Below are 13,375 nucleotides of genomic sequence, written 5' to 3' on the forward strand. Positions count from 1 at the left end.
CAAGCCAGAAAGTTTGAAGACTAATTTCATGGACTGATTTGAGGTTTTCGTCCCCCAGACCCCTCCGTGGTGGGTTTGTCCCAGAGAGAGGAGTGGGATAGAGAGAGTGGCCATAACCCATCCCTGTGTGCCGCCCCAGTAAAGGTATCTCTCAGGATCTGTGGGAGGCTGGCTTCAGGACCCCTGCAGACACCAAAACCCATGGACACTCCAGTCTCTTCTACCAAATGGCATAGTACTCACAACCTTTCATTGACTTTAAATCATCTCCAGATTACGTATAACAACTAATGTAAAGTAAATGCTATGTAAACGGTTGTTAAATTCTATTGTTTGAGGAATAGATGGGGGGGAAATCTGTCTGTGTTCCATAGAGACTCAATTTTTTTCCGAATGTTTTCATTCTGCAGTTGGTTGAATCTGAGGATGTGGAACCCACAGATACATAACCTCAATGGGACTTGCCCCTCCCACCAAGAGGTGGAGTCTATTTTCCCCACCCCTTGATTTGCAGGCCTGTGGTTTGCTTTGGCCAATAGGATGTGGCAGAGGGATATTATGCAAATTCCAACGTTGGGCCTTAAGGGTCCTGGCAGCTTTAGGTTTTGCATCCCTGGAACTTCATCCCCAGCCAACGCGGGATGAGAGACCACTGTGTCTCAGCCACAGCAGAATCACAGCCCCGGTGTGGCTCAGGTCGACCTGGACCTTCCAGCCCAGGTGATCCTTCTGTTAAGCGCAGCTGAAAACCCGCAGAAACAGCCCCACCAGCCGGCTCTTCTACCAGTTGGCTGTGGCGGCTGCCCCAAGTGCAGGGCTCAAGGCCGCCTTTTGTCTGTCATTCTTTTTTTTTTTGGGGGGGGGGCAATCACTCAGGTGGCAACAGTTGGCTGCCAGGTCACTGGGGGTTGACGCAGCTGGGGGACCGCTGGTGTGTGGCCTTTCATCCTGGGCTTCTTCCTGGCACAGTGGTCTCAGGAATCCAGAAGGACGGTCCAGTACACAGGGCTTGTCTGGCTCCTGCTTTAGTCGCACTTGCTGAGGTCCCATAGGCCAAGTAAGTCACATGGCCAAGGCCAGATTCAGCGTGGGAGAGAGTGACACAGGGTTTTGGATACCAAGAAATGTGGTTCTTTGAGAGCGGTCACCATAGCAACCTACCGCCACAGCAGCGTGTGACCTGGGAACAGGGTCCAGGGGCAGCATGGTCCCTGGATGCCCGCCTCCTAGATGCCCAGAGATGGCACCCAAAACACACGCTCCTCAGACTTCATGGCCAGTTTCCAAGTGAGAAGCGTCGAGTGTCCCCCAGTCCCCTGGAGCTGGGAGTGGCAGGGACAGCAGGAGGCTACCACCTGGAGCCTCTGTCCTCACCCAGAGCCAGGCCCCTGCTGCAAGCCCACTAACAGCCTTTGGTGCCCGAGCCTGTAAGTGCACACGGGCCCCAGGGCTCTGCGCTCAGCGCCATCCTCCTGTAACCGACCTCCACAGGGCTGGTGCCAAGGGTGTCCACTCCAGTCGGCTCCCTCCCCTTCCCCTGGCACCCCCTGCTCTCTGGCCTGCTGGCTGCTGGCTGTCCGTCTGTCCACTTGCCTCTCCCGCCCACTCCCAGCACCTTCACACTCTCCGTGGTTCTTCCTCTCCATTTCTCTAGCTCCCTGTTCCTCTGTGGGTCTCTCTGTCTCTTCCTGTATTTCTCCCATTCCTTCCTTCCCTTCCCCCCCTTCTACCTCTAGGTCTCCATCCTCCCCCCTCCCCTCCCCCAGCTGGCCTTTCTCCTGTCCCTCTCCCTCTCCGTGTCTCTACCCTGTGGCACGGCTTCCTGTTTCTTGCTAGAGTCCCCCCCTCTGTCTGTCTGTCTCTCTCCCCCCCTTCTTCCTGTCCCCCCCCCTTCGTGTTCTTCCCACCCTCCGGGCAGAGGACAGGACAGACTCCATCTCCCCAGGCAGCCCCTGCTGTGCAAATGCAAAGACTCACTTAAGGGAGCCGCTGAGGCCCAGAGGGCACCCCTTCCTCTCCGGGCATCTCACGGCAGCACCAGAGCCTCCCGAGGGGCTTGCTGCATGATTGAAGGGGGCTGCCCTGATTAGCACTGAGAAAAACAGGGAGGGCCGTCCAGGAGCTGAGACAGGACCCCTCAGGTGGTGTCCCTCTGTCGGAGGCCCCTGGAACCTGGGGGTGAGTGGGACAGGATGTGAGGTAGGCTGGGCAGGGGCCTCCCTCTCCACAGAGGTCTAGAAGGGCAGTTCCGACTGTGGACTCTGGCACCTCTATTTAAGTCCTTGCTCTGTGTTTTCTACAGTGTGACCTTAGGCAAGGTATTTGGCCTCTCTGTGCCTCCGTCTCCTCACCCCAAAATGGGCATAATCACGGCCCTTCCCCATAAGGACGCTGCGAGGATTAAAGGAGGCAACTCACCCCAGGGGCTGGGGACCATCTCCTGCAGAGCAAATGCACATGCTTCTCCTGGTGGCTGTCCACTGACTTTGCCCCAGAGCCCACTTGATGATGTCTGGAGGCAGTTTTAACTGGGGCGGGAGAGTTGATCTACTGTGGGAGGCCAAGGGTGCTGCTAAATGTCCTACAATGGACAGGACAGCGCACACACACACGCACACACACGCACACGAATGATCCACATGCCAACAGCGCCCAGTTGAGCGGTCCTCTTCTCAGGTAGGGGCTGTGGGTGTCCTCGTTTCACAGATAAGGACACTGAGGTTCAGAGAGGTGAAGGGATTTGCACAAAATCACGTGGCCAAAAAATGGCAGAGCTGGGATTTATCCCAAGTCATCTGCTTCCAAGGCCCCCCAGTCCCCGCAAAGGCCAGCGGCATGTGGCACAGGAGGGGCCGGCAGGGGGCCCAGTGAGGAGCCACAAAGGCCACTGATGGGGTCTGTATGAGCCTCGCCTGGACCCCATGCCCCTCCCATCTCCCTGTCGATCCCACACCAGCAGGACCACTCCAAGCCCCCCCATGCCTGGGAACCCCACCACACGCACGCACACGCACACACACACACAGAGACGCACACACGCACACACACACAGAGAGACACACATGCGCGCACACACACACACAGACGCGCACACACACACAGAAACACACATATGCACACGCACGCGCACACACACACAGAGACGCACACACGCACACACACACAGAGAGACACACATGCACGCACACACACACACAGACGCGCACACACACACAGAAACACACATATGCACACGCACGCGCACACACACACACAGAGACGCACACGCGCACACGCGCACACACATTCCGCAGCCTCCTGTACTGTGGCCTTTATTGGAGTCCGAGGCTGTTCGGGGACAGCAGGAGTGGAGCTTGGGTTTTATGGGGCGCATCCCGGGGCTGCTGGTGCATGACTCCACCTGCGCTCAGGCCCTGGATGCCACCTGTCACCACCTGGTGCTCGGCAGGTTGGAGGGGGTGTCACCAGAGGCTCTGAACGCCTCACCGACTACCCCTGCAGACCCCGGGCCCTTCTGCTGGCAGGGAGACAGGAGGCCCAGCCTCCCTCTGCAGATCCATCTTGCTGCCCCCTCTGCTCCCACCCCCGCCCATGAGCAGCTCCGAGGAGTGTTTGCTGGTGACTTGCTGGTGTCCAGATGGAGGACGCAGAGCGGGGAGGGGTGGGGGGCCGAGGCTGGGGGAGTTTGTGGAGGGGACTCGTGTGAATAGGGATGCGTGACGGCAGCTTGTGTGTGTGTGTGTGTGTGTGTGTGTGGTGGTTGCGGAGCTCACGCCAGCACTGTGGCCGCATCGATGACTTCCATGTCACCCACTCTCCTGAACTGGAACTGCGCCTCCGCTCCGCAGGTCTGAGTCCTACCTGGGCCTGTGCAGGGGACGCCACATCAGCCAGCCGCTGGTGGCCGGTCCCCTGGCCTCACCCTTACTCACCCACAGGCGTGATCCGGACGGCCGTGCCTGACCTTGACCGCGAGAGCCAGGAGCGCTACGAGGTGGTGATCCAGGCCACAGACATGGCCGGGCAGCTGGGTGGCCTCTCAGGCTCCACCACCGTCACCATCGTGGTCACCGATGTCAACGATAACCCACCCCGGTTCCCACAGAGTGAGTGACCCCTTCCCGGAGCAAGGCCACATCTGTGTCTGTTAGCCCGCCCAAGCCCCCCACTGGCCGCGGCTCCTCTTTAGCTTTCCGCCTGGAGAGACGCTCCTGCCCCTCCCCCTGTCCACCGAGGGCCCCTTACCCAGCCCCCTCTTCCCACACAGGAAGAGGCTGAGCCCACCTGGCCCTGCTGTCCGGCCACCCCAGCTCCCCAGTGGCCTTCCCCACACCGGGCCTGCTGGCCGCCCAGCCCCCTGCTGCTGAACAGCTGGCGAAGGGCGGGGTCCGGCTGGGCGAGGGGCTTGGGCAGACAAGGCGGCGGCCACCACACCCAGGCCCACACTTGTGCCTGGAGGAACTGAGTCTGAGCGACAGGCGCTCCCTGCCTCTGGGACCCTGGACGGCAGGAGCCCGAGAGGCTGGCTTCTCTGGCCAGGCCCCGCCTGCCCATCAGCCCGGCCAGCCCCTCCGTCCCAGGCTCAGGCCGAGAGCCGGGCCACAGGGAAGCCACCACAGCTGGCAGAGACTAAGAGCTGCCGGGAGCCCGGCTGATTCCTATCAGGGAGTCATTACTCGAGGGCCGCTGCTCTCACATTAGACCGCCCCAGGGGACTGACCCCGCAAGATAAGGGAAGCCAATCCCTTCGCTGAGCACACAGCAGCCTGGTACCCAGACAGACAGGTGCAGGCCGGGAGCCTGGCACAGAAGCCAGCCCGCGCCTACCCCCGGCCCAGCCGCCCACCCATGGGGCTCCAAGCGCCAAGCGGCCCTCTGCCCAGCTGGGCCTGGCGGTGCGAGCCGTGAGCAGAATGGGGAGGCTGAGCGGAGGAGGTGCCAGGGCACGGGGGACTTCTTCATTCCTCCCTCTCTCCCTCCCCTCCTCGTTTCTCTGTCGTGAAGCACAGGACACGCAGAGGGCCCAAGACACAAAGGTCCAGTCCAACAGTTAATTGTAAAGCAGACTCTCCAGGAGCCACCCTCCAGGCCCCAGAGCCTCATGACATCCCCACCCCTTCCTCCGCATTAACCGCCACTCGCGTCTGTTACTATCTTTTCTACTCTCTCCATCTGCCTCACCAAACATTATAGTCTAATTTTACCCATTTTTAACCTAGTACAGGTGGAATCCTGCAATATACATAATTTCACTTCTTTCTTTTTTCTCTCAAAATTGTGTTTATGAACCCACACCACTGCCTGTGGCTGTGTTCATTTTCCTTGCTGTATAGTATTCCATTATCTATCTCTTCAGCTGTTGAGGAATATTTGAGTCCTTCCCAGTTTGGGGCTGTTAGGAAGGATCCTGCTTTGGCCATCCTTGCAACGCCCACCCCCCAGGGCCCATTTGTGCACATTTCTCCAGTGTGTACACAGAGGAGTGAAAAGGCTGGGTCATGGGATATACCTGGTCACTAAATAAGGCCAAACTGTTTTTCCCATGAAAAATTGCACACGCTGCTTGCGCACATCCTCACCAGCCCTTGGGATTGTCAGACCCTTTGAGTCCTGTTCCTGGTGATGTGCTGGGCGCCCAGCTGGCTCTCGTTCCCGTCTCCCTGGCTGCTCACAGGTTCCACTGAGGGGACAGCCTGGTGTCCGCAGGCGCTGAGGGTGTCTGCTGAATGGGAGATGCAGCCCCTGTCTCCAGAGCTGAGAGAATAAGCAGAACAGGAGAGGGAAATGCAGTAGCCCCACGAGGGGATGGGGACGAGGGGGGGCCCTCAGGAGCACAGGAGGGGCCTGAGGGGTGGGCGCTTCCCGGGGCTCAGGTTCAGAGCAGGATTGGGAGCCGGGAGGGAGGGGGCGAAGGGAGGGCCGCCTGGGGGCATCCAGACCTGCAGCCCGCTAAGCCCGAGCCGGGCACGGAGCAGGAGAGGGGCCAGGGTAGCCGGGGCCAGCAGCCGGCCCAGGGCAGCGGGGAGCCATGGGAGGGATTAAAGCCAGGGAGGAGCAGGTCTGGCTTGTGCTGCAGAAAGAGCCCTCCAGGTGGCTGTGTGACAACAGGCAGGGCGGCTACTCAGTGCAGGGTGACCTGGACACGCAAAGGCCCCCGAGGCCCATTCCACCCACAGCCCCTGCCTCACCCAGGCTGGCCCACCGAGTCAGGAACCTTCGCACCTGACCCTGGCTCTGGGCGGAGAGCACGGCGCTGCCCACTCCCCTGCCTCCCGTCACCTCCCAGCTGCCAGGCACCGCACCCTGGGCCTGCTCCTGCCGTCCCTCGGTCTAGCACGTCCCTCCCCGGTGTCTGCCTGGCTCCCTCCTCGCCTCCCTCTGACGGGAGTGTGCCCAAATGTCACTTCCAGCGTGGACCCCAGGGCCCACAGAGCTTGGCACGATGTGCCACCCCAGCCCTGGTCAGGTGACGTGCAGCTGCCCTCCCCCCAACCACTCACGTTCCCTCTTTGTTTTCCCCCGCGTCTCTGTCACCGCTGGACACACTGTATCCAAGGGGTCTCATCTGTGGCCCGGCCCCCGTGCCTAGGGCTGTGCCCCGTCTGGGACATCGCAGGGCTCCCTGCACCAACGGACCGAGGGACCAGACCAACAGGAAGTCGGCCCGCAGCCCCGCCCTTCCACTGGCCACCGCAGTGCCCACTGGTGGCACGTCCCCAAATCACTCAGCAAATAAGCCCAGGGGTCCCAATGGGGACCGTCCTCTCCGCGCGGCCCCTCCCGGCCCCCGGCCTGGCTGACCCAGGGCTGGCCGCGGTCGGGACCCAGGCTGCGCTGCCCGCTCACGAGCGTGTCCCCACAGAGCTGTACCAGTTCAGCATCCAGGAGTCGGCTCCGGTGGGCACGGCCGTGGGCCGGGTGAAGGCCGAGGACTCGGACGTGGGCGAGAACACGGACATGACCTACCACCTCAAGGCGGAGAGCGGCAGCGGGGGCAACGCCTTCAAGGTCACCACGGACAGCGACACTCAGGAGGCCATCATAGTCCTGCAGAAGGTGCGGCTGCCTGGGGATGGGGGCAGGCCCTAGGGGCAGCGGGGTCTGGGAGGCCTCTGAGCAGTCACACATCCCAGCCTGGTCCCACTGCGGGGATTGAGTCCCTAGAGACCCGGGAGCAGCCTGGGAAACACTGACGCTGTCGCTTTACAAGAGCTGTTTTACAGATGAGAAAAAGGAGGCACAGAGAGGTCAAGTGATTTGGTTGAGGTTGCACAGCTACTTGTTGGAGCTAAGATTCCATCCACATTTGAGTCCGTGCTTTTCAACATCACAGTGTGGGTTTCAGCTCTGTTCGTTCATGCTCCTAATGTCCTTTAACCTCATTTTCCTCCTAAAGGAGAGGTCACTATCCACATTTTTACAAGTGAGAAAAAGGCTCAGAGAGGTAAAGGGCTTGCCCAAGATCTCACCTCACGGGACAGAGTTGGGCTGAATGACGGCCCGACAGTTCCCAACTCCCTCCCCGAGTCTAACAGCCTTCCTTCCTTCATCTGACTGGCCCCGGAACCAAAAGCTAAAACTGCAAACGTGGGTCCCCGAGGAGAAGGAGACGGAGGTCAAATAAAGAAGCAAAAACTCCCTCTTCCAGGGCCTGGCCTTGGGCTCAGGAATGTAGGGCTGCACAGGCCATCAGGACTGTCCACTCGCTCTCCCAGGGAGGCCTGTACTGACCCCATGTTCTCACCAGCCCTTGCATACCTCCAGGGACAGGCGGCTCACTCTCGTCTATGGACAGCTCCCTTCCTCCCCTCCGCCAGGACCTGCCTCCTTAGATCACTCGGCAGTAGCTCCGCCTCCAGTGTGCCACGCAGCCACCTGCCCGACTCCCGTCACCCGCCCCACACGCCCAGAGTGACCCACTCTTTGCCTGGCACTGACAGTGTAAGGACACAGCCCAGGTCCCCAGGGCTGCCCCGAGGATGATAACCGTGCAGCGAGGGCTTCTGATGAGGTGCTGCCCCACCGCGTCTCGGGTGTTAACTGGTCCAGTCCCGGCAGCAGCCCTGGGAGGCCAATCGCTGCCTACTTTATTGATGAGAAAGGGAGGCTCCAAATTCAGTAACCCGCTCAAGGTCATGTGCTGAGCATGGACGGCCCAGCAGGGACACAGGCCCGGTGCTCCGGCTCAGCGTCCCCCTTTGAGCACGGTGTGGTTTTCCGTCCTTGTGCCTCTGGGCGAGCTTACTGTAAACTGAGCCCGTTTCACAGATGGAGGTTGGCCCAAGAGGCCCAGCCTCCTAAAGAGGCCCAGCCTCCCAGAGTGGCCGAATGGGGCCCAAGCCCACCTGCAGGGCCCAGCAGGGTGTGTGCTCACGTCCCCCTAGAGCTGCCCGCCCCCAGAGCTGCCCTACCCAGGCTGGGAGCTCCTGCCTGCTCCGGCAGCACCTGGAGCCCGAGGCGTCTCTGTGGAGTCCCGATGGCCGCGGAGGCCGGGCCCTGCCTGAGTGATGAGCCGGCTCCAGAGTCCGGCGGTCACTCCCCGGCCAGGGTGGCCACCACCTGCCCCTGCATCCTGACTTCCCAGGCAACAGGACGCAGGAAGGAGGTGGCCGCGTGTGTTGCTGGAGAAGGGCCGGTGGGGGCCCCTGGGGGTGGTGGGACCCCATCAGCAGGGCAGGCACCTGTCCATGGGTCAGTTGGCCAGGGGCCATGTCTCGCTTACCCTGAGGCCCAGAGAGGCCAGCGGGGAGGCCACAGTCACAGTCACTGCAGCAGAGCTGGGTGGGAACCAGCTTCCGGTGACTTGGGTGTTGGGAGAGGAGCCCTGTGGTGACTAACTGCTCAGTGACCTGGGGCTGGTTCCTGGGCCTCTCTGGTCTCAGGTGCACAGCGAGATGGTGAAGCTGCGGGCCTGCTGGGGTCCTCGCGCGGCACAGTCACAGCACTGGCACATGCTCCGTGTGTGTTCAAAACATCCATGAGCTGTCCCAGCAAGCTGCGCGAAAGGCAGGACATGTGGGTGACAGCACCTGGCCGTGAGTGGCTCTTCCTAGGGACCATCCCCGGGTCTGACAAACAGTTGGTTCCCAGTCCAGCCCAGGCACCCGGGACGGGCGCAGGCAGCAGTGACAGTGGCCAGCTGGCTTCCTCGGTGTCCCCTGACGGCCCTCTGTCCCCCGCAGCGCCTGGACTTCGAGTCGCAGCCCGTGCACACTGTGGTCCTGGAGGCCCTCAACAAGTTCGTGGACCCCCGCTTCGCGGACCTGGGCACGTTCCGCGACCAAGCGATCGTGCGCGTGGCGGTGACGGACGTGGACGAGCCCCCCGAGTTCCGGGCGCCCTCGGGCCTCCTGGAGGTGCAGGAGGACGCGCAGGTGGGCTCCCTGGTCGGCGTGGTGACGGCGCGGGACCCCGACGCCGCCAACCGGCCCGTCCGGTGAGACCCCCGCCCGGGGCCGACGCCTGCTGCCTGCTATCCCGCCACCAAGGCGACACGGGGAGGGGGTGGCCCCAGAGCCGGGCAGAGAGGAAGGCGGCCGGAGCGGGGGAGGGGCCCAGAGGCTCAGGGCGGGGACAGGGCTGTCGGACTGAAGGGGGACTAACTGTCAGAGCGCAGAGAAATGGCCGCAGGTCCCCTGCCCAGCCAGTCCAGGCCCCGCGTGTCCTGTGGCACCGGCTCCGTCCTGGCAGCCCCCGGGCTCTACCAGACACCTCCACCCGCCAGCGCTCAGGGCTGAGCTCCTGTCCCTCCACCAACAGAACACGACCCACCGGGCTCCAGAGTGACACCGCCGTCCCTCCAGTTGTTCAGGTCCTCAACCCCTCCCCCTCTCTCCCTCTCCGTGTGTCTCTGTCTCTGTCTCTCTCTCTCTCTCTCTCTCTCTCACATGCACGTGCGCACACACACACACACACACCCCTCCCTCCAAGCCCTCAGTGCCCAGTCTCTTTGGGGGGGAGGTAGGCACGGCTCACCGCGTGGGCAGCCAGCCAACCCAGCCACCCAACCCCCCGGCTGGCGCTACTGCAGTGGCCTGCTGCCCGGTCCTCCCTGCTGCCCGGTCCTCCCTGCTGCCCGGTCCTCCCTGCCACTGTCCACCCCCCTCTTTAACCCAGAGTGGGTGCGGGAGCCAACCAGAACCCGCTGTGCCCACAGCAGAGCTTCCCAGCCTCCAAGCACCTGTGGGCCCAGGATGAAGCCAAGCCCTCGCGGTGGCCCTGGGCCCACAGGACCCTGCCTCCCTTGGCTCTCAGTGTCCCCTCCCGTGCCCACTCTAGTCACACCAGTCTGCTCTCCCACCAGAAGTCACCGAGCTTACGTCCACCTCGGGGTCTCTGCCACTGCTGGTCCTCAAGCCTAGAGTGTTCTCGCCTGGTGTCCCCAGGGCTGTATGCTCACTGCCTTTGTTCAGAAGTCACCCTCTCTGCGAGGCCTCCTGCCTTTTCTCCCCAAAATGCCAGCCGGGCCAGCATCCCGCCGACACTCCCCTGGCCGTGCATCTCTTTCCAGCTAAGGAGCTTTTTTTTTTCTTTTTTAAATCTTTTTGGCTGTTTTCTTTGTCTCTCACTAAGAAGTGAGCCCCATAGGGTAGGACGCAGCCAGCGTGTCCCCACTGTGTCCTCGGGGTCCACCCTGGTCCAGATGCTGCCCGAATCTATGGCAAATGAATGCAATGTAAACAGAGAACAAGACCCAGATGAAACAGGCCACAGGGATGTGGGGGAGCAGCCAAGAGAGGAGGAGAGGAGGAGAGAGGAGGAGAGGAGGAGAGAGGAGGAGACAGGAGGAGAGGAGGAGAGGAGGAGAGAGGAGGAGAGAGGAGGAGAGGAGGAGAGAGGAGGAGAGAGGAGGAGAGAGGAGAGGAGGAGAGGAGGAGAGGAGGAGAGGAGGAGAGAGGAGGAGAGAGGAGAGAGGAGGAGAGGAGGAGAGAGGAGGAGAGGAGGAGAGAGGAGAGGAGGAGAGGAGGAGAGAGGAGGAGAGGAGGAGAGAGGAGAGAGGAGGAGAGAGGAGAGGAGGAGAGGAGGAGAGGAGGAGAGAGGAGGAGAGAGGAGAGAGGAGGAGAGGAGGAGAGAGGAGGAGAGGAGGAGAGAGGAGAGGAGGAGAGAGGAGGAGAGGAGGAGAGAGGAGGAGAGAGGAGAGAGGAGAGAGGAGGAGAGGAGGAGAGAGGAGAGGAGGAGAGAGGAGGAGAGGAGGAGAGGAGGAGAGAGGAGGAGAGGAGGAGAGAGGAGAGAGGAGGAGAGAGGAGAGGAGGAGAGAGGAGAGAGGAGGAGAGGAGGAGAGAGGAGAGGAGGAGAGGAGGAGAGAGGAGGAGAGGAGGAGAGAGGAGGAGAGGAGGAGAGGAGAGAGGAGGAGAGAGGAGGAGAGAGGAGGAGAGGAAGAGAGGAGGAGAGAGGAGGAGAGAGGAGGAGAGGAGGAGGAGAGGAGGAGAGGAGGAGAGAGGAGGAGAGAGGAGGAGAGGAGGAGAGAGGAGGAGAGGAGGAGAGAGGAGGAGAGAGGAGGAGAGGAGGAGAGAGGAGGAGAGAGGAGGAGAGGAGAGAGGAGGAGGGGAGGAGAGAGGAGGAGAGAGGAGGAGAGGAGGAGAGAGGAGGAGAGAGGAGAGAGGAGGAGAGAGGAGAGGAGGAGAGAGGAGGAGAGAGGAGGAGAGGAGGAGAGAGGAGGAGAGAGGAGAGAGGAGGAGAGGAGGAGAGAGGAGGAGAGAGGAGGAGAGAGGAGAGAGGAGGAGGGAGGAGGAGAGGAGGAGAGGAGGAGAGAGGAGGAGAGGAGGAGAGAGGAGGAGAGAGGAGAGAGGAGGAGAGAGGAGGAGAGAGGAGGAGAGGAGGAGAGAGGAGGAGAGGAGGAGAGAGGAGGAGAGAGGAGAGAGGAGGAGAGGAGGAGAGGAGGAGAGAGGAGGAGAGAGGAGGAGAGAGGAGAGAGGAGGAGAGAGGAGGAGAGAGGAGAGGAGGAGAGAGGAGGAGAGAGGAGGAGAGAGGAGAGGAGGAGAGAGGAGGAGAGAGGAGAGAGGAGGAGAGAGGAGGAGAGGAGGAGAGAGGAGAGGAGGAGAGAGGAGGAGAGAGGGGGAGAGGAGGAGAGGAGGAGAGAGGAGGAGAGAGGAGGAGAGAGGAGAGAGGAGGAGAGGAGGAGAGAGGAGGAGAGAGGAGGAGAGAGGAGAGAGGAGGAGAGAGGAGAGAGGAGGAGAGAGGAGGAGAGAGGAGGAGAGGAGGAGAGAGGAGAGAGGAGGAGAGAGGAGGAGAGAGGAGAGAGGAGGAGGGAGGAGGAGAGGAGGAGAGGAGGAGAGAGGAGGAGAGGAGGAGAGAGGAGGAGAGAGGAGAGAGGAGGAGAGAGGAGGAGAGGAGGAGAGAGGAGAGGAGGAGAGAGGAGGAGAGAGGAGGAGAGAGGAGGAGAGAGGAGGAGAGGAGGAGAGAGGAGGAGAGAGGAGGAGAGAGGAGGAGAGGAGGAGAGGAGAGAGGAGGAGAGGAGGAGAGAGGAGGATAGAGGAGGAGAGAGGAGGAGAGAGGAGGAGAGAGGAGAGAGGAGAGAGGAGGAGAGAGGAGGAGAGAGGAGAGAGGAGGAGAGAGGAGGAGAGGAAGAGAGGAGGAGAGAGGAGGAGAGGAGGAGAGAGGAGGAGAGGAGGAGAGAGGAGGAGAGAGGAGGAGAGAGGAGAGAGGAGAGAGGAGGAGAGAGGAGGAGAGGAGGAGAGAGGAGAGAGGAGGAGAGAGGAGGAGAGAGGAGGAGAGAGGAGGAGAGGAGGAGAGAGGAGGAGAGAGGAGAGAGGAGAGAGGAGGAGAGAGGAGGAGAGGAGGAGAGAGGAGGAGAGGGGGAGAGAGGAGAGAGGAGGAGAGAGGAGGAGAGAGGAGGAGAGGAGGAGAGAGGAGGAGAGGAGGAGAGAGGAGAGAGGAGAGAGGAGGAGAGGAGGAGAGGAGGAGAGAGGAGGAGAGAGGAGAGAGGAGGAGAGGAGGAGAGAGGAGGAGAGGAGGAGAGAGGAGGAGAGAGGAGAGAGGAGGAGAGGAGGAGAGAGGAGAGAGGAGGAGAGGAGGAGAGAGGAGAGAGGAGAGAGGAGGAGAGGAGGAGAGAGGAGGAGAGAGGAGGAGAGGAGGAGAGAGGAGGAGAGGAGGAGAGAGGAGGAGAGGAGGAGAGGAGGAGAGAGGAGGAGAGGAGGAGAGGAAGAGAGGAGGAGAGAGGAGAGGAGGAGAGAGGAGGAGAGAGGAGGAGAGGAGGAGAGAGGAGGAGAGGAGGAGAGAGGAGGAGAGGAGGAGAGAGGAGGAGAGGAGGAGAGAGGAGGAGAGGGGGAGAGAGGGGGAGAGAGGAGGAGAGAGGAGGAGAGGAGGAGAGAGGAGAGGAGGAGAGAGGAGGAGAGAGGAGGAGAGAGGAGAGAGGAGGAGAGAGGAGGAGAGAGGA

General features: G+C 61.5%; 1 protein-coding gene across 1 annotated transcript in view; it reads left to right on the top strand.

Moving 5' to 3' along the window:
* Cdh22 (cadherin 22) overlaps positions 1 to 13,375 on the top strand; it is a 66,367-nt gene that overhangs the window by 25,260 nt on the left and 27,732 nt on the right. Inside the window, exons 4-6 of the mRNA XM_046433850.1 lie at positions 3,939 to 4,106; positions 6,863 to 7,056; positions 9,183 to 9,436. Coding sequence (XP_046289806.1) covers positions 3,939 to 4,106; positions 6,863 to 7,056; positions 9,183 to 9,436 — 616 coding nt within the window. The remainder of the gene's footprint in view (positions 1 to 3,938; positions 4,107 to 6,862; positions 7,057 to 9,182; positions 9,437 to 13,375) is intronic.

Source organism: Marmota monax, unplaced genomic scaffold (genome assembly GCF_021218885.2).
Source record: "Marmota monax isolate L192 unplaced genomic scaffold, Marmota_monax_Labrador192_F-V1.1 WCK01_AAM20220418_F8-fsc00014, whole genome shotgun sequence".
Taxonomy (NCBI): Eukaryota; Metazoa; Chordata; class Mammalia; order Rodentia; family Sciuridae; genus Marmota; species Marmota monax.